Source organism: Epinephelus fuscoguttatus, linkage group LG15 (assembly GCF_011397635.1).
Source record: "Epinephelus fuscoguttatus linkage group LG15, E.fuscoguttatus.final_Chr_v1".
NCBI classification, from domain to species: domain Eukaryota; kingdom Metazoa; phylum Chordata; class Actinopteri; order Perciformes; family Serranidae; genus Epinephelus; species Epinephelus fuscoguttatus.
Genome location: NC_064766.1, coordinates 42,145,095 through 42,167,734, shown reverse-complemented (window position 1 = coordinate 42,167,734; position 22,640 = coordinate 42,145,095). Strand labels below are relative to the sequence as shown.

General features: G+C 44.4%; 1 protein-coding gene across 2 annotated transcripts in view; it reads left to right on the top strand.

Annotated features, from left to right (window-relative positions):
* pex5lb (peroxisomal biogenesis factor 5-like b) overlaps nucleotides 1-20,381 on the top strand; it is a 53,157-nt gene extending 32,776 nt beyond the window's left edge. For both annotated transcript variants that reach the window (XM_049599299.1, XM_049599298.1), the window contains 10 exons: nucleotides 648-768; nucleotides 1,165-1,252; nucleotides 1,541-1,639; nucleotides 3,845-3,964; nucleotides 11,491-11,634; nucleotides 11,722-11,792; nucleotides 12,764-12,976; nucleotides 13,361-13,526; nucleotides 15,133-15,290; nucleotides 15,539-20,381. In XM_049599299.1, the coding sequence (XP_049455256.1) occupies nucleotides 648-768; nucleotides 1,165-1,252; nucleotides 1,541-1,639; nucleotides 3,845-3,964; nucleotides 11,491-11,634; nucleotides 11,722-11,792; nucleotides 12,764-12,976; nucleotides 13,361-13,526; nucleotides 15,133-15,290; nucleotides 15,539-15,737 (1,379 nt within the window). In that variant the 3' untranslated portion in view covers nucleotides 15,738-20,381. The remainder of the gene's footprint in view (nucleotides 1-647; nucleotides 769-1,164; nucleotides 1,253-1,540; nucleotides 1,640-3,844; nucleotides 3,965-11,490; nucleotides 11,635-11,721; nucleotides 11,793-12,763; nucleotides 12,977-13,360; nucleotides 13,527-15,132; nucleotides 15,291-15,538) is intronic.
* Nucleotides 20,382-22,640: the final 2,259 nt, after the last annotated feature.

Sequence of the window (22,640 nt, the reverse complement as noted above, 5' to 3'; positions counted from 1 at the left end):
TAAACTTCAGACTGGTTTTATTAGACAATGCAGATGAGAGTTAATCTGAACCTCTCAGTTCATGTTTGATTTCTGACGAGCTTTATCAACAGCTTTCTAATCAGTTCATCGTCAAGTCAGAGTGGATGTTTGTCACAAATTTGGAAAAATTCCTCTGAGAGGTTCTTGAGATCTTGTGTTCACATGAATGGGATAAGTGGCCTGAAAACAAACGGCCTCTGGCGATGTGTATTCGCCGATGTGAGATGTTTTGACGTTTCCTGTGAACCACATGAATCTTCACTGTCATGTTTTATTCGATGAATCAGATGCGTTTGTGTTTCAGTCTGGTGTCGTCGGGCCACAGCAGCTACAACACAAAGTTCCACATCAGCTGCAGCCTTGGTCATTTTCAAAAATGCTTCAAGGACTCTCGTCCTTACGGTCTTTGTCTCAAACACACCTCATGTTAGTTTGTTAGGCTGTGATTGGTCGGAGACGTCTCAGGCCTCAGGTCCAGGATCTGAGCGGACTCATCTGCCAAAGCAGATCAAGCCGGAGCTGCAGACTCGTCTTATTCTTCAATTTCATCAAAAGCTTCACACAGACAGAACTCAGCTCAAACAAAGTGACATCAGTAACGTTCTGTCATCATGATGTGTTCACAGTCAGTCTGTCGTCTCCTCTGGACAAATGGGACGAGGTGAACCTGGACGTGGAGGACGAAGGACACAGGAAGAGATACGAGAAGAGATGCACCTCCCACCACTCCTCCAGTGAACTGCTGTGGTAAATATGATCATAAATCATGAGAGCCGGAGAGACGTCTGTTCACAGAGGGGCGGCTCTTTCTCGATCTGTCGTCGGAGCAGCAGCTGTAGGTCCATGATGTGTTTTGTGTTTGCATCTTGTTTTTGGACTGAAGCTGCTGATTGATAATGTTTGACCACAGTAAATAAGATTCACAAGACGTACGCTCCTCAGTGTTTAACCTGCTCCTGAAGCCTGGCCGAGTCTGGCCCACGACAGGGTCCCTCTGATCTGACGTCAGAGAGGACCAACCAACACTGAGCTGTGACTGAGCGTACTGACCCTTCAGAGGTTGTTCAGACTGTGACTGTAATTAGCTCTGCAGCCTGTAGGGGGCGCTAACGCAGCTTTAACACTAGTTTTTTGTTCCTTCAGGTCTGCAGAGTTTAAAACTGACCCTCTAACCAAGAACTCCTTCGACATCCACAGCTTCGATGATCTCGACTTCATATCTTCAACACAGGTCAGCTGCTGCAGCAGTACTTCATCCAGAACACTTTGCTCCTCTGTTTCTACCTGAAACTAAAGACGACCTAAGAGACAAAAACAACCTGAACCAGACCCAGTGTGTAGTTCAGGGACTGTGGGATAATAGAACGTTCCCTGCAGTGTTTTTATGTCTCATTAAATATGACTTTAAAGCTCCTGAGTTTTTTAGTGTCTGTTTTTTTGTCTTAACTGTCACACTGACGGCTGCTGGCTGACCTCTGTCTGTGTGTGTGTGTGTGTGTGTGTGTGTGTGTGTGTTCAGGACAGCGCAGCGTCCAGACAGCGCAGACGGACTCGTTCCCTTCTGGCCAGAAACGAGTCTCTGGAGGACGAGTTTGTCAGAGCGAAGGCTGCTGTTGAGGTAAAAAAACACACACACACACACACACACACTGACAGGATGTCCGCAGTGTCCATTTACAAGTTCTGACTTTCCACAAAAGTTTGAGAAGTGAGGAAACTCAATTCACTCTCCAACTGATTCCACACTTTATAAAGTTATGATTTTACAAAAATGTCCCCTGATGCGAGGACTAGAAGAGTCCATGTTTCCCACAAAGTCCTCACTTTCCTTGTTTCCCGAAACGTCCCCCTTAGTCCCACCTTTCCAACATGTCCTCACTTTCTAAAAAAGTTGTTGCTTCCCAAAAAGTTCTTACAAGTCCTTTGCTTTTTTTTGCTTTCTAAACAAGTCCACCCATGTCAAATATATCCTCACTTTACAGAAAAGTCCTCCTTAGTCTTAGTTTTACAAACATCCTCGCTTTTCGAAAAAGTTCTTGTTTCCAAAAAGTTTTCACTTTGCAAATATGTCCTGGCTTTCCATAAAAAGTTCCTGTTTCCCAAAAAGTCGTCACTAGTCCTTTTTTTTCCAAAAAGCCTTTGCTTTACAGAAAAGTCCTCCTTAGTCCTAGTTTTCCCAACATGTCCGGACTTTCCAAACCTGTCCTCGTTTTCCACAAAATTGTAACTGTCTAACAAACTATTTGCCTTTACTCTTTCTATAAAACTCCTTGTTTCCCCAAAAGTCGTCCTCAGCCCTAGCTGTTAAAACCTGTCCTCGCTTTTCAAAAAAGTCCCAATTTCCATCAAACTACTGTTTTTTTCTTCTTTCTATAAAACTCCCTACTTTCCCAGAGGTCCTGCTCAGTCTCAGTTTTCCAACCCTGTTGTCACTTTCCAAAACAACTCATTGCTTGTCTCCACTTTCTGAAGAGTCTTTGCTTTCTAAAAACAGCCCTTGTTTTTTTTCTTTCTTGTAAAGTGGTATTTCCAGGATTAGTGTCGGGGTTCTTACGGGTCGGTTCTGTCCTCAGAAGTTGTGACTGTCATATTTTGTTGTGATCTGAGCACAGCGATAATCTTTGTCCTTTAAAAGTGCTCGTCCAGCAGCTCTCAGTGTTGAATATCAGATATCAGCTGATGTTCAGAAACAGATATCGTCTCTGTACTTCCTGTCACCTGAGAACTCTGTGATTCAGCAAATGTTTAGCATAATGACACTGTGCTCAGATCAGCCTCCGTCAGGACCGACCAGCAGACTCAGGATCAGTTTTCATATTTGACACTGAAGATACAGAATAAACATCATCAGCTGATAAAAGTACTCATTCAGCAGAGTAATGTGATACTATTGTTTAATAACTACCGATGCACGTTGGTTCAGGTCAGTCCAGGTACATTATAGTTGCATCAGTCTACTTCAGGTGTCTTCAGATTGGTCCTGGTTGGTTCCCGATGCTCCGGTTGTTCGGGTTGGTCCTGGTCAGTTCAGGTTGGTGCAAGTTGGTCCAGGTGCGTTTAAGTTTGTTCAGGTCGGTGTAGGTTGGTCCCAGTCAGTTCCTGTTGGTTTTGGTTGGTTCAGGTCAGTTTGAGTTGGTTCTGGTTGGTTTACGTGGGTTCAGATTGGTTCAGGTAGGCTCTGGTCAATTCAGGTCAGTTCCAGTTGGTTCCAGTCGGTCGGTTCAGGTTGGTTCCGGATGCTCCGGTTAGTTCTGGTTGGTCCCTGTTAGGCAGTACAGGTTGGTTCAAATCGATTCAGGTCAGTTCAGGTGCGTTTTAGTTGGTTCAGGTCGGTGCAGGATAGTTCTGGTTGGTCCCTGTGGGTTCAGGTGTGATGCCGGTGGTTTATATAAAGGTGTGATCCAGTCTGGCAGAGGTGAAGCAAACCAACAGCTCAGTGATTAAAGTGCAGATTAATCTGAGACTCGAAGCGTTCGTCCTCTTCAATCCCGTCAGCTCTGCTCAGTGAACCAATCACAGCGTCTCGTCTGACTAAAAGCTCCCTTTCATCACCACTGAGAGGTTATGAATTTAGCTGCAGGTGTTTTAATCCTCAGAGGTCACAGAGGTCACCATCAGCTGTGTGCCTTTTATCAGCTGCTCTGGTTTTTATTCTGCCATCGACTCACATGTCACAGTGAACTTCTAACCTCGGTGTCCACAGCAGGCCGCAGGGTCGAACATATCAACTGCAGCTCCCAGGGTGCATTTTACCAACAAACGGCCAATCACAGAGCTCCATGTTCTGTGTTTTTAATGTGAGCTGCTGCTGGTTGTGTTTCAGTCGGACACGGAGTTCTGGGATAAGATGCAGGCCGAGTGGGAAGAGCTGGCCCGGAGGAACTGGCTGGAGGACTCTGAGGGTCAGGCGCCGATCCCACCCAGTGTCTCACCTGTGGAGAAGGTACGTTCAACACCTGCACCAACAAACACCTGCTCCAACAAACACCTGCACCAACAAACACCTGCTCCAACAAACACCTGCTCCAACAAACACCTGCTCCAACAAACACCTGCACCAACAAACACCTGCACCAACAAACACCTGCACCAACAAACACCTGCTCCAACAAACACCTGCACCAACAAACACCTGCACCAACAAACACCTGCTCCAACAAACACCTGCTCCAACAAACACCTGCTCCAACAAACACCTGCACCAACAAACACCTGCACCAACAAACACCTGCTCCAACAAACACCTCCTCCAACAAACACCTGCACCAACAAACACCTCCTCCAACAAACACCTCCTCCAACAACAAACACCTGCTCCAACAAACACCTGCTCCAACAAACACCTCCTCCAACAAACACCTGCTCCAACAAACACCTCCTCCAACAAACACCTGCACCAACAAACACCTGCACCAACAAACACCTCCTCCAACAAACACCTGCACCAACAAACACCTCCTCCAACAAACACCTGCACCAACAAACACCTGCTCCAACAAACACCTGCTCCAACAAACACCTGCTCCAACAAACACCTGCTCCAACAAACACCTGCTCCAACAAACACCTGCTCCAACAAACACCTGCTCCAACAAACACCTGCTCCAACAAACACCTGCTCCAACAAACACCTGCACCAACAAACACCTGCTCCAACAAACACCTGCACCAACAAACACCTGCACCAACAAACACCTGCACCAACAAACACCTGCACCAACAAACACCTGCACCAACAAACACCTGCACCAACAAACACCTGCACCAACAAACACCTGCACCAACAAACACCTGCACCAACAAACACCTGCTCCAACAAACACCTGCACCAACAAACACCTGCTCCAACAAACACCTGCTCCAACAAACACCTGCACCAACAAACACCTGCTCCAACAAACACCTGCACCAACAAACACCTGCACCAACAAACACCTGCTCCAACAAACACCTGCACCAACAAACACCTGCACCAACAAACACCTGCACCAACAAACACCTGCACCAACAAACACCTGCACCAACAAACACCTCCTCCAACAAACACCTGCACCAACAAACACCTCCTCCAACAAACACCTGCACCAACAAACACCTGCACCAACAAACACCTGCACCAACAAACACCTCCTCCAACAAACACCTGCACCAACAAACACCTGCACCAACAAACACCTCCTCCAACAACAAACACCTGCACCAACAAACACCTCCTCCAACAACAAACACCTGCACCAACAAACACCTGCTCCAACAAACACCTGCTCCAACAAACACCTGCACCAACAAACACCTGCTCCAACAAACACCTGCTCCAACAAACACCTGCTCCAACAAACACCTCCTCCAACAAACACCTGCACCAACAAACACCTGCTCCAACAAACACCTGCTCCAACAAACACCTGCTCCAACAAACACCTGCACCAACAAACACCTGCACCAACAAACACCTGCTCCAACAAACACCTGCTCCAACAAACACCTGCTCCAACAAACACCTGCTCCAACAAACACCTGCACCAACAAACACCTGCTCCAACAAACACCTGCTCCAACAAACACCTGCTCCAACAAACACCTCCTCCAACAAACACCTGCACCAACAAACACCTCCTCCAACAAACACCTGCTCCAACAAACACCTCCTCCAACAAACACCTCCTCCAACAAACACCTGCACCAACAAACACCTGCTCCAACAAACTGTTTTAAACTGTTTTAAACTGGAGCTGCTGGTTGAAAATATTTAGCACGATGTTGAACGTGTTTAAATCTGACCACAGACAGTATTTGGTCTTATTTCAGAGCTGTGTTCCGCTCAGGGTGAAGAAACCTGAGGCAGCATTGTACATCATGTATCTGCTCACTGTTTAAACTTTACACATCTCAGCCTTCACAAGTGGATCACTATCAGGTGTGACGTCATCCAGTGGGCCGGATTGGACCCTTTGATGGGCTGGTTCTGGCCCCCGGGCCGTATGTTTGACACGTCTGTTCTACAGCCTATATCGCTGCATACTTCTATATCATGATGTTGGTGAATATTATTTCTGGCCGACACGACTCAAGTCCAGTTTTAATGGGCCACAGTCACTGCTTAACATTCACAGATGTTTTATTTGTTTAGTCGGCCATCGGAAAAAAGAACTACAATGTCACGACCGTGTTGCAGTGAATTGTGGGTAAATAAACCAGTGAAGTCTGCAGCATGCCCCCTTCAGGTCCCTGTGGACTGGATGAACTGTGGATTTGGAGCCCTCAGCGCTCTGACTGCCCACCGTCTGTTAGTGCGGAGACGTTGGGACATTTGGGCTGAGCCTATCAGGAGCAGCTGAGCAGGAAGAATCACATCCAGGTGACCTCTGATGGCGTTTTGGCTCAGAACAGGTGAGAGTCAGGTGTGAAGGACGCTGCTGTTCACACTTCCTGTCCTTCACTGTTAGACTCAGGTCTGCTTCAGTTGCCTCTCCACGCTGCCGCCGTCTCTGTGCTCTCATCATAATTCAAGTCAATAACAGAAACAGTGAAACAGAGATTTCTCTGCTCGGACCGACGGCGAGGTGGAACTGTTAGAGGAAGTAACACATGAGCACAAGGCGGTTGAGGTGGCTGAAGACAGATTGGGAGTCGTTACAGAGCGAATACGGTGACATATCAGGCGGCACCGGGCCTGTCCATCACCACAGGAAGTCATGGCAATGGGAAAGGAGTCTCCACGCAAGAAGGATGACATCACAGAGCTTGTGTAGACCTAGCTGTGGTGTTTTTGACCCGAACAGGAAGTGAACATCTGTGTCAATGCCTCCTACAAGCCCCCCCCCCCCCAGGTAAGCTGTGTTCTCAGAGGTTTTGGATGAAGTGGCTCAGAAACGCCGGAGTCGTGTGGACACTCGCCGTAACCATAGCAACAGTTGTGTGTTTGAAAACAAACATCAGTGTGGATGTATCCGGAGCCCTCGGGGTCGTCGAGCCTTCGACCACGATGAGCTGGTGATTCTTCAGGAAGTGTCTGTACCCTGAAAGGTCCTTCATCATCTCTCTCCTCTTATTCAGACTTTTTCCCAGCATGCATCTGTCCCTCTGAGCGTTATTAATAATGACAGATTATTACTGAGAGGATGTTAATCTGTAGTTTTAATCCTCTGAACTGAGATCAGCTCGGAGCTGAACACAGAGCGTCACTTAATCCGGCAGTAATCCCGCCTCCGCTCAGGTGTTACATCACCATGGCGACGGAGGTGAAGCCGCTCTGATGTCGACACGTTATCAAACAGCTGTTCACGTCTTCTTCTTCTGCTGCTGCTCTGTGTGAACTCCGAGACCTCAGTGTCACTGTGTGGCCAAAAGTATGTGGATGGCTGAGCCTCTTCTCCTCTGCTGTGGAGATGCCAACACTCGGAGAGCAGACGTCTGTTATTGATCGATTGATCAGAACACACTGTGATCAATACGACCGTCAGAATGAACCATCACTTAGTCTGCTGTCAGTGTCGGAGATACAAGGTTTCCCTCTGACAGAAAGCTGATTGGTTCACAGGATGGATCAATAATTCATGAACACAAAACTCTGAATAAATATTGTGACTTTAATCAGACTGAGGCTGAAAAATAACAAAAACAACAATAAAAATAATTATAATTATAATTATAGTCATCAAATTATGCAAATAGAGGAATAATGATTAGGAATTAAATAAAACTGAAGATAATATAAATAAATGAAAAGGAATATGAATAAATACAAAATCAATTGACAAAAATAAATAAATGAATAATAATTAGTAATAAAATAATAATTAATAAAAATACACATTATTAAAATAACAATAATAATAAGACACTGGTCTGCTCTCACAGGCTGTATCAGCTGGTCATTTATCCATTGTCGTTCACCTCACATGAAACACTTGTCTATTGATTAATGATAGATGGATATTTTGTATTGATCTGGAGGGTTATGATCACAGGTGAAGTATTTTAATTGTCTCTGTCACACAGCAGAACTTCGTCATCAGTTATTGATCGATCGCTCTGTGATCTGACAGGGAGCGTTTGTGTGACGGCAGCTGCATCATGTGACCTGTGGGGCTGCAGCATCATCAGGAGCGGGAGCGGGGGAGGGGGGGGAGTTTGTCCTTGAGTTGTGTAGTGAACATATGGCTGCTGTCAGAGCGGAGAGTTTCTTCTTTGGCTGTTCAGTGACATACAGCTGCTCCTCTGACAGTGATGATCCTCCAGCAGCAGCAGGGGGCGCCACATCACCTGACCTCAGCTCAGGTCTGTCACAGCACAGAGTTCATAACGGCCTCAGTAACTTTAAATGTGAACAGTTTAAATAAAGAAGAATATAATAACTGACCTCACTCATCACGTCTCTGTGGACGAAGCTTCTGTGGCTCAAACACAAATCAGTTTATAAAGAGGATCTTCACATTAACTGAACACAGGCTGAATTTGGGAGCAGGCACATTAACTTGTGACACTGTCTGTACATATCTCTATCATCAGATAACTCATTGACAATATAATGACCAAGATATTTAATGTCTCACACACTTTTAGAGCAACACAGGAAATGCTCTGTCTTCTTTATTTCTAATGATCATCATGTTGCTTTTATTAGCATTATATTTCAAACTCTGCACCACAGTTAGAACATTTATATCAACATGTATTCAAACACTGCTGACCAAACACCCTGTGTTACTGTATTTATCTGTTGGGACGAGTCGTCCATGTTCACATTAAGAAGAAAAGGAGACAGAAAGCCGCCCTGTCGAACAGGAAATGGTTCAGATACAGAGCACCGCCATCTAAACTGCACAGACTGATGATCCATGTAGGGACCCCTCTACCATTATAACCATCAGAGCCTCACAGGCATCTGTACGACACATGAACACATGGAGTTCTGATGATTTATTTGATTTATATATATATATATATATATATATATATATATATATATTTATCTAAAATTTCCCTTAAATCAAAAACACACGTCACGTGTGTTTGAAACCAAACTGGTCATCAGTGGTCGTGATGTCACAGGGAGGCTGTAGACCTGTAGTTTCCCATAATATTTATTTTGTCAGCTTTGTCCTTAATAACAGGCGCTGATGAAACAGTAATGAAGCAGAGTAATGAAGCAGAGTAGTGAAACAGTAATGAAGCAGAGTAATGAAGCAGAGTAGTGAAACAGTAATGAAGCAGAATAATGAAATGTAATGAAACAGAGTAATGAAGCAGAGTAATGAAACAGTAATGGAACAGTAATGAAGCAGAGTAATGAAACAGAGTTATGAAGCGGAGTAATGAAACAGAGTAATGAAAGAGTAATGAAGCAGAGTAATGAAACAGAGTTATGAAGCGGAGTAATGAAACAGAGTAATGAAAGAATAATGAAGCAGAGTAATGAAGCAGAGTAATGAAAGAGAGTAATGAAGCAGAGTAATGAAACAGAGTAATGAAAGAGTAATGAAGCAGAGTAATGAAACAGAGTAATGAAGCAGAGTAATGAAACAGCAATGAAACAGTAATGAAACAGAGTAATGAAGCAGAGTAATGAAACAGCAATGAAACAGAGTAATGAAGCAGAGTAATGAAACAGCAATGAAACAGTAATGAAACAGAGTAATGAAGCAGAGTAATGAAACAGCAATGAAACAGTAATGAAACAGAGTAATGAAGCAGAGAAATGAAACAGACTAATGAAACAGTAATGAAGCAGAGTAATGAAGCAGAGTAATGAAAAAGAGTATCAATCAATCAATCAATCAATTTTATTTATAAAGCCCAATATCACAAATCACAATTTGCCTCACAGGGCTTTACAGCATACGACATCCCTCTGTCCTTATGACCCTCACAGCTGATCAGGAAAAACTCCCCAAAAAACCCTTTAACGGGGGAAAAACGGTAGAAACCTCAGGAAGAGCAACTGAGGAGGGATCCCTCTTCCAGGACGGACAGACGTGCAATAGATGTCGTATAGAACAGAGTAATGAAGCAGAATAATGAAACAGAGTAATGAAGCAGAGTAATGAAACAGAGTAATGAAACAGAGTAATGAAACAGAATAATGAAACAGAGTAATGACGCAGAGTAATGAAACAGAATAATGAAACAGAGTAATGAAACAGAATAATGAAACAGAGTAATGAAGCAGAGTAATGAAACAGAGTAATGAAACAGTAATGAAACAGAGTAATGAAACAGAGTAATGACGCAGAGTAATCAGAGTAATGAAACAGTAATGAAACAGAGTAATGAAGCAGAGTAATGAAACAGTAATGAAACAGAGTAATGAAGCAGAGTAATGAAACAGTAATGAAACAGAGTAATGAAACAGAGTAATGAAGCAGAGTAATGAAACAGAGTAATGAAACAGTAATGAAACAGAGTAATGAAACAGTAATGAAAGAGTAATGAAGCAGAGTAATGAAACAGAGTAATGAAGCAGACAGACAGTGAGCAGGAGGAGAAGTAAATCTAGTTTGGTTGAAGACAATCACTTTAATTTGCTCATTTCTGTCGTGACGTCTAAAAGCTGCTGCCGGTCTGAACACAGACGTGTCCTCAGATATCTGGTTATACGGGTTGTTTTTGTGTGACAAAGTTAACAGTGGTATATTTAGAAAAGTCTCTGATCTTTATAAGAAACTGCTTCATTTCACGCAATGACAATGGAGAGGAGGCGGGACTTAAAACATTTAAACTTCCTCTCTCTGCTTTTCAGACTAACTGTGTGCTGACAGCTGCTTCTCATCATGTGTAAATATGACCTGTCTGCTTTACATGTTTCAGATAAATATCAAATATCAAAATACAAACTGTATTAGAATAATAACTAGAAGGATAAAGCAGATCAACACACAGCGGTGGAGAAGACTGAAAACACTGCAGTGTAGAAATACTCTGTTACTCTGTTAGAAATATTGTCATCTAAATTCATCTGATCACATAACATCCTGTTACGTCTGTGTTGAGACGAGTGACTCGTGTGTTCAGCGTCTTGTTCAGAGAGGATCTTTGTCGTCTCTGGGAGAAGGAGGAAGTGAACATGTCGTCATCATGATAATAGTTTTAGAGTCAATAAATCAAAGTGTCGACAGCGAACGACGAATCCTTGTTTTTTACTTTGAGGTTTTTAGATGTGAGGTTTTCACAGGACATTTATGGATTCTGGATTTGATTTTCATCTTTGAATCAAAGTTTTTGTGTTTTCTGATATTTTAATATTTCACAGTTCAAACAGTGGACAAGTTCACTGAGACAATAACTGGCACATTGATGATGAAAATAATATTGTTGTGGTGTAATTTGTTCTGAAGCTCGTTGAATGTAAAATAAAAGTGGCCCGAGGACTGAGCCCTGGGGACCTCCCTAATGAGGTCACGTGACCTCACACAGGTAAGGTGGTGTGATGTCAGCAGCTGTTGAAGAGCAGGTGTTTGTCTCGTACAGGGTTACTTCTTCAATGCCAACAACCCGTACAGAGACTGGCCCAGTGCCTTCGCCGAGGGGCAGGAGAAAGCTCGGGAGGGAGACCTGAACGCCGCCGTCCTGCTGCTGGAGGCCGCCATCCTCCAGGATCCACAGGACTCTGAGGTGAACTGGAATGTCTGACATGTTCTGATGCAGTCATCCATCCTTGGTTCTGATGATGAAGGTTAACTCTTCTTCGTGTGTTTTCAGGCCTGGCAGGTTTTAGGAATGACGCAGGCTGAGAACGAGAACGAACAGGCCGCCATCGTGTCGCTGCAGAGGTCAGACTTCCTGTTGTTTCCACTGTTACATTCACAGGAAGGTTACTGAGGTACACCTGCGCCCCTGCAGGTCAGTCAGGTGATGACGTTTATAAATAAAGATTCTGATTGGCTGTTCGTCTCTGATGAAGAATCAGAGGCCAAACACATGACATGTCGTTAACCACCTGGAACACATAGGTTGGGCGCTGGGCGCTGCTCTCGTGCCTTTTCTGTGCCAACTTTCAAGAGCGCAGTGGCAGGTAGTGTCTGAGGTTGCTGAGCAACCTTAAGAAACATCTTTTTTTTAATATATATATATATATATATATACATATATACTTTATTAATCCCCTGAGGGGAAATTCAATTTTTCAGTCTGTTGTCAGTTACACACAGGTCCGAACACACACATGCACAAACTGGACCTATAGATGCACAAAGTGGAGAGATGTCAGAGTGGGCTGCCCATGACAGATGCTCTGAGCGGTTGGGGGGTTCGGTGCCTTGCTCAAGGGCACCTTGGCAGTGTCCAGGAGGTGAACTGGCACCTCTCCAGCCACCAGTCCACACTCCATATTTTTGGTCCGGACGGGGACTCGAACAGGCGACCCTCCGGTTCCCAACCCAAGTCCCTATGGACTGAGCGACTGCCGCCCCATGTCATTCTGACACCATGTCGTCTTCCATGTCGGAACATGATCCCCAGGGGTCTTGACCAAGTATCCAGTGGTCAGTGGGGACGTAAAGATACATACTAACACACTGTTCATCTCTAACTTCACGTTATTTGATTAAACTACTGTATTTTGCTGTTTGACTCCAACAAACTACCGAGATGTTTTGGTTTGGGTGATTTGGATGTAGCCATGTGTCAGTCAGTCTCTGAGCACTGATTATTGATTATCATTCAATGTTTGACTTGTTTTGTGATTTCTTATTAAAACGATAATTAGCTAACTGCTGCTAAGCTAACGTGTCACCCTTCGCAGGTGTCTGGAACTCCGCCCCAACAACCTGCCGGCTCTGATGGCGCTCGCTGTCAGCTTCACCAATGTCGGCATGCAGCGTGAGGCGTGTGACGCTCTGCGCCGCTGGATCAGCCACAACCCCCGATACAAACACCTGGCGGTGGAGCGCAGGAGCCCGCTACAGGGCTCCCCGGCCACACCTCGCAAGGGCCCCCACAACTCACCACCAGCCAGGTACGAACACCTGAGGGACGTTAGATCAGACTCACTGAATCATCATAAGCCCAGTATCCCTCCTCGACTCCTCGACTCCTTCGTCCTCGATCACTTGACCCAGAAATTGATTGGGCCATTTTGATGTATCGATACGTTAAATGTGCTCAGAGGAGTCGAGGAGAGAGGAGAGGATACACAAGTGCACCCTTCACAGAAGTCTTTTACCGACCAACACCCTTCCTGATATTACACATGAGAGACAGGTTAACTTATATTGCCCCCCCACACAGGTTTCAGGCTCAGCTGCCATCTCCATGGAGACAACTCCATATAGAGCTGTGGCCTTAAAACCCTGTGTGTGTGTGTGTGTGTGTGTGTGTGTGTGTGTGTGTGTGTGTGCAGGTGTGAGCTGCAGGACGTCCTGCTCCTCTTCCAGGATGCGGCTCTGTTGAATCTGGACTGTGTGGATCCGGACCTGCAGACCGGACTGGGCGTCCTCTTCAACCTCAGCTCTGACTTTAACAAGGCTGTGGAGGCGTTCACTGCAGCGCTGTCTGTCAGACCACAGGTGACACACAACCACACACACACACACACACACACACACACACACACACTGTATGTGTTCTGAACTCACTGCTCTGTTCTGCTGATTGCAGTCATTACATCACATCATCATTACTGATTATTATCAGAGATCTAATCACCAATAACTGACTTTTGATATCCACACATGATCAGTATTGAGCTATTTGGTCAAAATGTTGTGATATTCATGTCCCCCTGTCGCACAGCTCGCCTACGTGTCTGTGTTTCACAATACAAACACACACACACACACACACACACACACATATATATATATATATATATATGTGTGTGTGTGTGTGTGTTTGTATATATGTATGTATGTATATGTATATGTATATATATATATGTATATACATATGGAAGTGGCCTGGTACTGCTGACAAAAAGCTGTGGCAAAGGGTGAACACTGACCTGACCCTGACCCTTGAGCAACTTCAAGGGACATTGGAGAAAAAGCTGGAGAGAATGGGAGACCAGTATGGGGCAGAACATTGTGGAATTCAAGGTGGGCCAAGGCAGTTTCCCTTGGCAAACAGGGACAGTGGACTCGATGGGACGCCATGGAGAGGAGGAAGTTCAGCTGGAAGGATGTGTTGGAAATGGAAGCAAGGAGCTTGAGCTTTGCAATCAGAGCTACCTACGACGTCCTTCCCACACTAACCAATCTTTATCAGTGGTTTGGTGAAGATCCAGGGTGTGCCCTCTGTTCCATGCCAGCCTCCCTCCGGCACATAGTGACAGGGTGCAAAACCAGCCTCACCCAAGGGCGGCACACTTGGTGTCACAACCAAGTTTTAAAGACCCTAGCATCCACCCTGGAGGACTAGTGCGCTACCATCAATTCCCAACCACCACCAGTTTCCAACCCCTCATGGACAACAGCCTTTGTCCATGAGGGGGCAAAAATAAGCAGGAGCAGCTCCACACCATCTGAGAGAGGCAAGCTTGGCTTAGCCTGTGACAGGAAATTGCTGGTGGATATTGGACGGCAGCTTGTGTTCCCTCCAGAGATCGCCGCCACCACCTTAAGACCTGACTTGCTACTCTAGTCCCCTTCTCTAAAGAAGATTTACATCATTGAGCTCACCGTACCCTGGGAAGATTCAGTGGACGAGGCATATGAGCGAAAACACCTGCGCTATGCCTAACTAGCTGCTGAAGCTCAACATTGTGGCTGGAAAACAGAAGTCCGCCCAGTGGAGTTTGATTTTTTGATATTAAGTGTTGACCACTGGTGCTTTCACTGTGTATTAACTATAATATCGTCTATAATATGAATTTATGGGATCTATGATCACGAGGATCAGAAAATGACATCACTTTTTTCAGTTTTTATCACCAGCAGAAGTCGACACTCATCGTCTGCTCTGGTGTGCTGATGTTATATCTACACACCATCAGGCCCTGTTTGAAACCTGACACGTTGATGCTGGAACTGGAGGTCTGAGGGTCAAAGGGAACCATGCTGGATCACCTGGTGGTCCGTCTGCAGTCAGACCCTTCACCTGGATGTAGTAGTGTGATGATGTTATGACTATGATGATGTCATGACGGTGTTACCTTCCTGTGTGTTTCCTCTTCAGGACTACCTGCTTTGGAACCGTCTGGGTGCGACACTGGCGAATGGAGACCGCAGCGAGGAGGCCGTGGAGGCGTACACCAGAGCTCTGGAGCTGCAGCCTGGATTCATCCGGTCCAGATACAACCTGGGGATCAGCTGCATCAACCTGGGAGCTCACAGGTAACACCATCAGCTGTCCTACCTGTGACTCACACAAACGTGGGCTAAAACACCAGAGATACAGAACCAAACGGTCATAGTAGCGTTGGCTGTACCTACTTGATGCGACCCGTTGATGTGTTTGTTTGTAACTCTCGGTGATCACAGTGATTTCATGCTCTTTAAAATGTACGTATCCAGTTTGATTTCTTAGTGTGATTACAGTCGATGTCATGCAGTCCTGGTCTGACCTGGTTCTGGTCCCGCAGGGAGGCGGTCAGTAACTTCCTGACGGCTCTGAACCAGCAGAGGCGGAGTCAGCGCTGCAGCCACCAGCAGATGTCGGCAAACATCTGGGCCGCCCTGCGAATCGCCATCTCCCTGATGGACCGGCCCGAGCTGTTCCAAGCCGCCAACATCGGGGACCTGGACCTGCTGATGAGGGCCTTCGATGTGGGCGACGTCTGACGGTGACGGGGGCGGCCTGGTCGGACTGAAGGTTGTCTGTCGGGTCAGCTCAGAGGAAGTGTGAGTGTTGTCTCCTAGAAACAGAGGACCAGAGGGGGACATGGGCTGGATGTGGACAGTTTGGTATGAAACCAAAGAGACAATGACGTCCGCAGCAAAATCCTTCGCAATATAACAGCACAACCCTTTAGCTTCCTTTAAGAACACTGTCCTGTTGTCTCGGCGCCGATGACGTCATCAGCGCATCTGCAGATCCTTCAGGTCCTTTAATGTTTAAACCGTCCAGAATACGAGTCTTCTACATGACTACAACAAGCTGGAGAGGAGTTTCTCTTTAAACACACAAACAGCTCTTCATTCCTCTTTTATATTTCATCATATTTTAGTTTGAAGTCTCAGTTTTCATTTCCTGCTGATACAAACTCGACTCTACAGAAGATCGTCAGCGTCAGAAAAACTACACCAGAGGAAGATTTGGCGTCAGGTTTTCAGATTGTCCGTCCGTATGTCTTGTTCTCCTGAACAAGGAGTTTCTTCAGATTTGGCACAGACGTCCACTTGGACTCAACAATGAACTGATTAGGATTTGGAGCTTGAAGGTCAAAGGTCAGCTTGACTGTGACATCATCATGTTGTAACGTCATATCTCAGGAACAGAAGGGGAGACATTTGGTCAGATACTGAATTGGTGGCTCTAATCTTGAAACTGTGCTGATTGTATAGATCTTCTGTGTGTGAAGCATCCATGTTTTCACTGACATGGATGGAGACTGTCAGACACTGGTTGCTTAATCGCAGAGAAAAAAAAGGAGCTACACTCAAAATAAATCCGAACTATATGACTGGACCATGTGGGACTTTAATTTGAAAGGACAGACACAGGAAGTTTCCACGCTCAGCAGTCAGACAGGAGTCAGGTATCGACAGATATCTTTCCCTTCTTCTGTCAATATTCAGTCTGATGAACACGTTGATCATGTTAGTGCAGGGCTACTCAGAGCTTTACAACTGTCCCACAGACGACAGGCCGACACGCTTATACACAGCTCCTGGAGGAAGATCAGCTCAGTGCTCAAGGTTTCAGGTGAACAGGATATATGATGCTTGTTATATGAGCTCTGCTGAGTGCGACCGAGCGGCTAACTTCCTGTTTAGTGCTCCACTAACATGATGATAAAACAATTGAATCCAATGGCTCTTCCAAATGTTCTCAGACTGAATGGATCAAATCCTGATGGTGAGACGAGTCATTTCTCAGGAGCTGGGCGACACGTGACGAACCCCCGGAAACTGTAGTACCGCTATTTGGCCACTAGGAAAACTGTCTTCCTGGAGATCTGGGTGGAGCAGACGTCTCTGTTTGTCTGTAATCTTTAGTCCAAGCAGTGCTGCTGTTCTCATTTATATGCTCATGACACAGAGAGACACTGGGCATGTGCGAACTGATGATAAGATAAGCTGCACTTCAGAGGTTTGATCAGGACTCCAGAGCTGACACATGTAGCTGCTCACATGGTGAATCAGTCATTCATAAATACAAATCTAGGCCACATGTTGCACATGATGCATCACAGCCCTGACACATGATCTGCATGAGGTCGATATAAACACACAAACATACAGTAATCTTCACACACACACACACACACACACTGGCACACATCAATACAGAACCAGCATGTTCCTCAACATTACTGCACGACACCTGTGGCTCACACGCTTTGTTTTACGTCCACACAGACGCACAGTGAGTTTATAAAGACCCTCACCTCACAGGGCGTTTTAACAAACCGTCAGTTTATACACACACACACACACACACACAGGAGAAAAAACGCTTTATAGTTATTCGTGAGCAAAGGAAACGTGTCCGCAGGTCTCGTAGCTGATGTAGAAATGAAACTCCTCTCCAACACATTTGATGTGAAGCAAAGAAGAAAAGCAGCTGCACTCACCTGACAGGTCTCAGCCCGTCGGCCATCTTCAACACAAACTGCTGCAAGAAAAGAGAGTTATTAATAAAGTTATTGATCACTGCTGACCCGACAGTTTGTAGGTCTCTAAATAACGTGTAATTATTATTTTAAAAAAGAAAACATAATAACTTCATAAATAACTTTTGTCTTTGTTTTCTGTTTGTAACTTTGACCTGCAGTCAGCGCACATCGACTGAAACTGTGACAGACAGACGTCATCATGTCGTGAAAAGGCTGGAAAATAATTTACAGTCATATTCAGAATAACGTTATGATCTGTAATATTCATATATTTCATTTATTTTATTGAACCTTTATTTTAAAAGTCAGTTAATTAATTAATTAACTGTTCAACAGCCTGTCAAAGGCAGAATGAACAGAAGCTGACTTCCTGTTTGTCGTCAACACGTTACATCAGAACCTTTAAATGACGTGTTTGTGATTTCAGTCTGATCAAAGCAGATTTGAATATTAATATGAATCTGAACTTTGATCGTCAGCTCTCAGGAGTTTTAATCTTAAAGGACCTTGAAGGTGAACTTATTGTCTCGTTTCTTCTGAACCTTAAAGCTCAACATTAAATTATTATTATTATTATTATTATATTCTTTGTTTTAAATTCACAGTTTGAATTCTGACAACTTCATTTTAATCTTTCAAATTTCAGTTTTAATGTTGCCGTTAAACTTTTTGGATCCTATCTGATGAAGCTTTAATGTTTTGGGATGAACAGGAGCTCAGGGAGGTCAGTGATGAAGAGGAGGAGGACGATGCAGAGTTATGACTGCTGAGGCTGCAAAAAACACAGACCGTGAATCATGTATTTATTTTTACGTACTGCTCCGCCCTCACGCCACGATCACACAGGAAGTGGTTTGCAGGTCACAAAACACAAAGCGCACCGCGCTGATTTTTTTTTTTTTCCATTGAATGCTGCTTGTATAAACACACTTGCTGCACCTTTTTATTGTTGCCAGGCAACCATCCCATTACCTCCTCACCCTAACCTTCCTGTGTGATCAGTCTGCAGGTTGTGTGTCCTGCAGTAATCAGTGTGTAGCTGCTGCCATGTTGAGGCAGAGGGTGCTGTCTGTAGCTCTGGGTATCCAGCAACCACTACCACCAGTTTCTCCTCCATTGTTTACCAACTGTAAACTTGTTGTCATGACCACCACAGAAGGCCCGCCTCTCACATCATCCCATTGGATAATGGGGAAAAAGCAGAGACGACGTGGGGCCTTTTTATTGCTCTGAGAGTTTTTCCAACTCGAGGAGTTCAGGCGCCTAGAGCGCAGAAACACGAGGCACAAAGTTTGATTCTCGTTAAAAACTGATAGAAAAAGACGCCTCCAGCTGCTGAATCACTTCCTGTGTGATCGGGCACAAAATCAAGCCGTACTACTTAGTCATAACTCTGCGCCCTGAACTCTGACGCTCCTGTTTGTGTTTCTGTAGCATGAAATTTAAAGTAAAAATATCAAGTTGGTGATTTGGAAGATCTAAACGTGATGTGCAGATAAAACGCCACAGACGGAGGTCAGCCTGCTGCTCTACTCTGAAATATCTGTAGCTTGAACTTTAAGTTGTACCTGTGCTCACTGCAGGTTATAACACATGATATCCCTCTGTCATGGTTATTTTGTTCACTACTGTCAGTCATCTGTCTGCAGCTCAGTCATGTGACATCTCTTCAGCTGAGCAAAGGATTGTGGGTCAGAACAGACAGTAAAACACGCTGGCGTACAGACGGCACATTCAGCTCCTGCTGTCTGTAGCAAACTGCTTTCATGTGTCGGGACATGTTCGGTCTCTTTCTGGGTGCGAGGACACACACAGAGACTCAACACATAAAGTGAGTAACCTGCAGCAAGGTGACCTCCACCTGTGAGCCTGAACCACACTGAAGAAGAACTCTGACACAGGAAATTAGAAATCTTCATCACTGACGTGGAAACGAAACAAACGTGATGTTTGTGTCACTTTGTTCCCTTTAAACTCTGAAAGCCATAACACGTCCCCGCTGATCATCAGAGGACTGTACATGTGTCCGCTGCTGCACAACGTTTCAAAACTCAGCTGCTGCTCCGTCAGGATGTTCTTCATCATCATCATCATCAGCAGCAGCAGCAGCAGGTGGTGTCGCCTCCTGCAGGAACACAGAGGAACAGCAGGTTGAAGTGACGCCACCTGCAGGACACCAGCGGCTCAGTTCCTCTTTATAAAGCTGCTGTTTTTTTGTTCTTTAAAAACTCGACTGTTTTGTTTCTGTGTCGTTTCTCAGTTTGACATTTTATTTTGACGGTGTGTGTGTTTCCTCACTGACTTCCTGTCGCCGGCTCTCAGGTGAATCTTCAGTTTGATCCCGCAGCAGTTTCTCTGCTCGATGCACAAAACACTCAGACAGCAGAATATATTTATACTGCATCAAATACTGTAACCTTAATATCTGCAATATCTCATGTTAACCTGTCGTCAGCTGCCTCTGTACTCGCTCTGTTTCAGGTCGGAGGTTCGTTTAAAGACGACCTGAATTATTTAACCTCCAGCTGAGAGCTCATCGGACTGAGAGTGAAGGAAACGTCTTCAGAGGCAGACGAGCTGAACGCACACAGATAAATACAGATTTAACAGACACACAGAAACACTGACCTGATGTCTATGGGTCGCCGTTTGTAAAGTGTCTCACGCTGAAAATAACATCAACATTTTGACACATTTAGCTTCAAACAATGTTTAAAAAAGTGTTGTGAATTTTTTAACGTCACCTTTTACCACATTTACAGCAATATTTGTTAACTTAGAAATTTATTAAACAGTTAAATCTAAATATTAAATGTGGCATCTAAATGTTAAATCTAAATGTTCTGGGTGAAACTAAATATTTAGCTAATATGCAAATTCACACTGCCGGTCACCGGAAGTATCAAAATAAAAGCTCGAGATGGTCAGACTGTGTTTATAGAATCAAATAACGAATTAAAACCAACTTATCGGGGGAAATGGACACTTGAACATACATTAGCGTGATAATAACTACCTAAAATAACAAGAAACGTGTTTGGAGAAATTTTATTTGATGTGTACTTTGAGCTGTTAGTGTCCCTTCGGAGGGATTCACCTTGTTGTTTACAAATACTTCCGGGTAGAAAACCAGCGGAGTTTAGCAACATATATATATGCACATCTCACGTTTTTCACGTCACTGTATCACCAAAGTCTATAAACACAATGATTGAACAAACATTACTATCACGGTCTGAAATTAATAACATGGTTATCGTAGATTAGAGGGGCTAACCGTTAGCTGTTAGCCCCATTAGCGGTGCCTGTAATGACTCATTAACTCTTAAACGGTCCATGAAAAAAATATTTTTTCCAGCGGATGTCTTAGTTACAACATGATTGAGCTAACTGGAGTAGTTTCATGTCGTATCCGACAACGGGAGGCTTTTAACGGATGACGTCCAGATGTTAGCTTTGCTGCTGCTGTTAGCTGTCCCTGTCAGCTGCAGCCACTGATGCTTTCTAGACATCGTGATTTCCCAAAACTGAATAAATACCACACATAGCAACACAAAACTGCTTTGCTAGCTCAATCATGTTGTAACTAAGATATCCGCTGGAAAAAAAAAAAAAAATTTCACGGACCGTTTAAGAGTTAATGAGTCATTACAGACACTGCTAACGGTGCTAACAGCTAATGGTTGTTAGCTTAGCTTAGGTTGTTAGTCCCTCAGAAGGGACACTAACAGCTCAAAGTACACGTCAAATAAAATTTCTCACGTTTCTTGTTATTTTAGGTAGTTATTATCACGCTAATGTATGTTCAGGTGTCCATTTCCCCCGATAAGTTGGTTTTAATTCGTTATTTGATTCTATAAACAGTCTGACCATCTCGAGCTTTTATTTTGGTACTTCTGGTGACCGGCAGTGTGAATTTGCATATTAGCTAAATATTTAGTTTCACCCAGAACATTTAGATTTAATATTTAGATTTAACATTTATATTTATATTTATATTTAGCATTTAGATTTAGCATTCAGATTTAGATTTAACATTTAACATTTAGGTGCCACATTTAATATTTAGATTTAACTGTTTAATATATTTCTAAGTTAACAAATATTGCTGTAAATGTGGTAAAAGGTGACGTTAAAAAAATCACAACACTTTTTTAAACATTGTTTGAAGCTAAATGTGTCAAAATGTTGATGTTATTTTCAGCGTGAGACACTTTACAAACGGTGACCCATAGATGTCTGGGGTCCTTCACAGGAACATCAGGAACACGTTACAGATGTTTGGTGAAGCTGCCGTCCGCTGAGCTCTCAGCTCTTTAACTCTTCGTTCACATGTTTAAAAGGAAGATTCACAACCTGTTTCAGAGGACGCCGCTCGGCCACCGAAACATCACCGAGACAGCGTTTGGTGTCGGTGACCGAGACGACAGATTCTGATGTCACAGACATGTCTGAGAGGTTTGAAGGAAAACTGATGATCAACATTGATTAAGATTTAAAATCAGTCGCTCCAGGATTTCACTGCTGCTTTTGGGATTGTTGCGACCTGAAATTATTTCACAGCAGCTTCTCTAAAAAACAGTTTTGATAGTTTGTGTTTGTTTGTGATTAAATTATGGAGGCAAGTGGAGCAGCAACCAATCAGCTGTTGCTGCTGTCTGCTGCAGCGCTGAATGACCGCCTCCCTGAGCCGCTCTCTCTGCCTGGTTAACGCACGCTCACGAACACAACGTGATCTCATCACTACTCGCCATATTTTGCCTCGCGGCAGCGGTTCTCATCCAACACGCTGTTGAGTTAGGTTAGCCGTACAATGCTAACAGTTAGCCCTGTCACTGTGGGCGGAGCGCTCTGTGACACAGACTGAACCGTCTGTAAGTTCAGAGCGTTGTTGGAAGGCACTGTA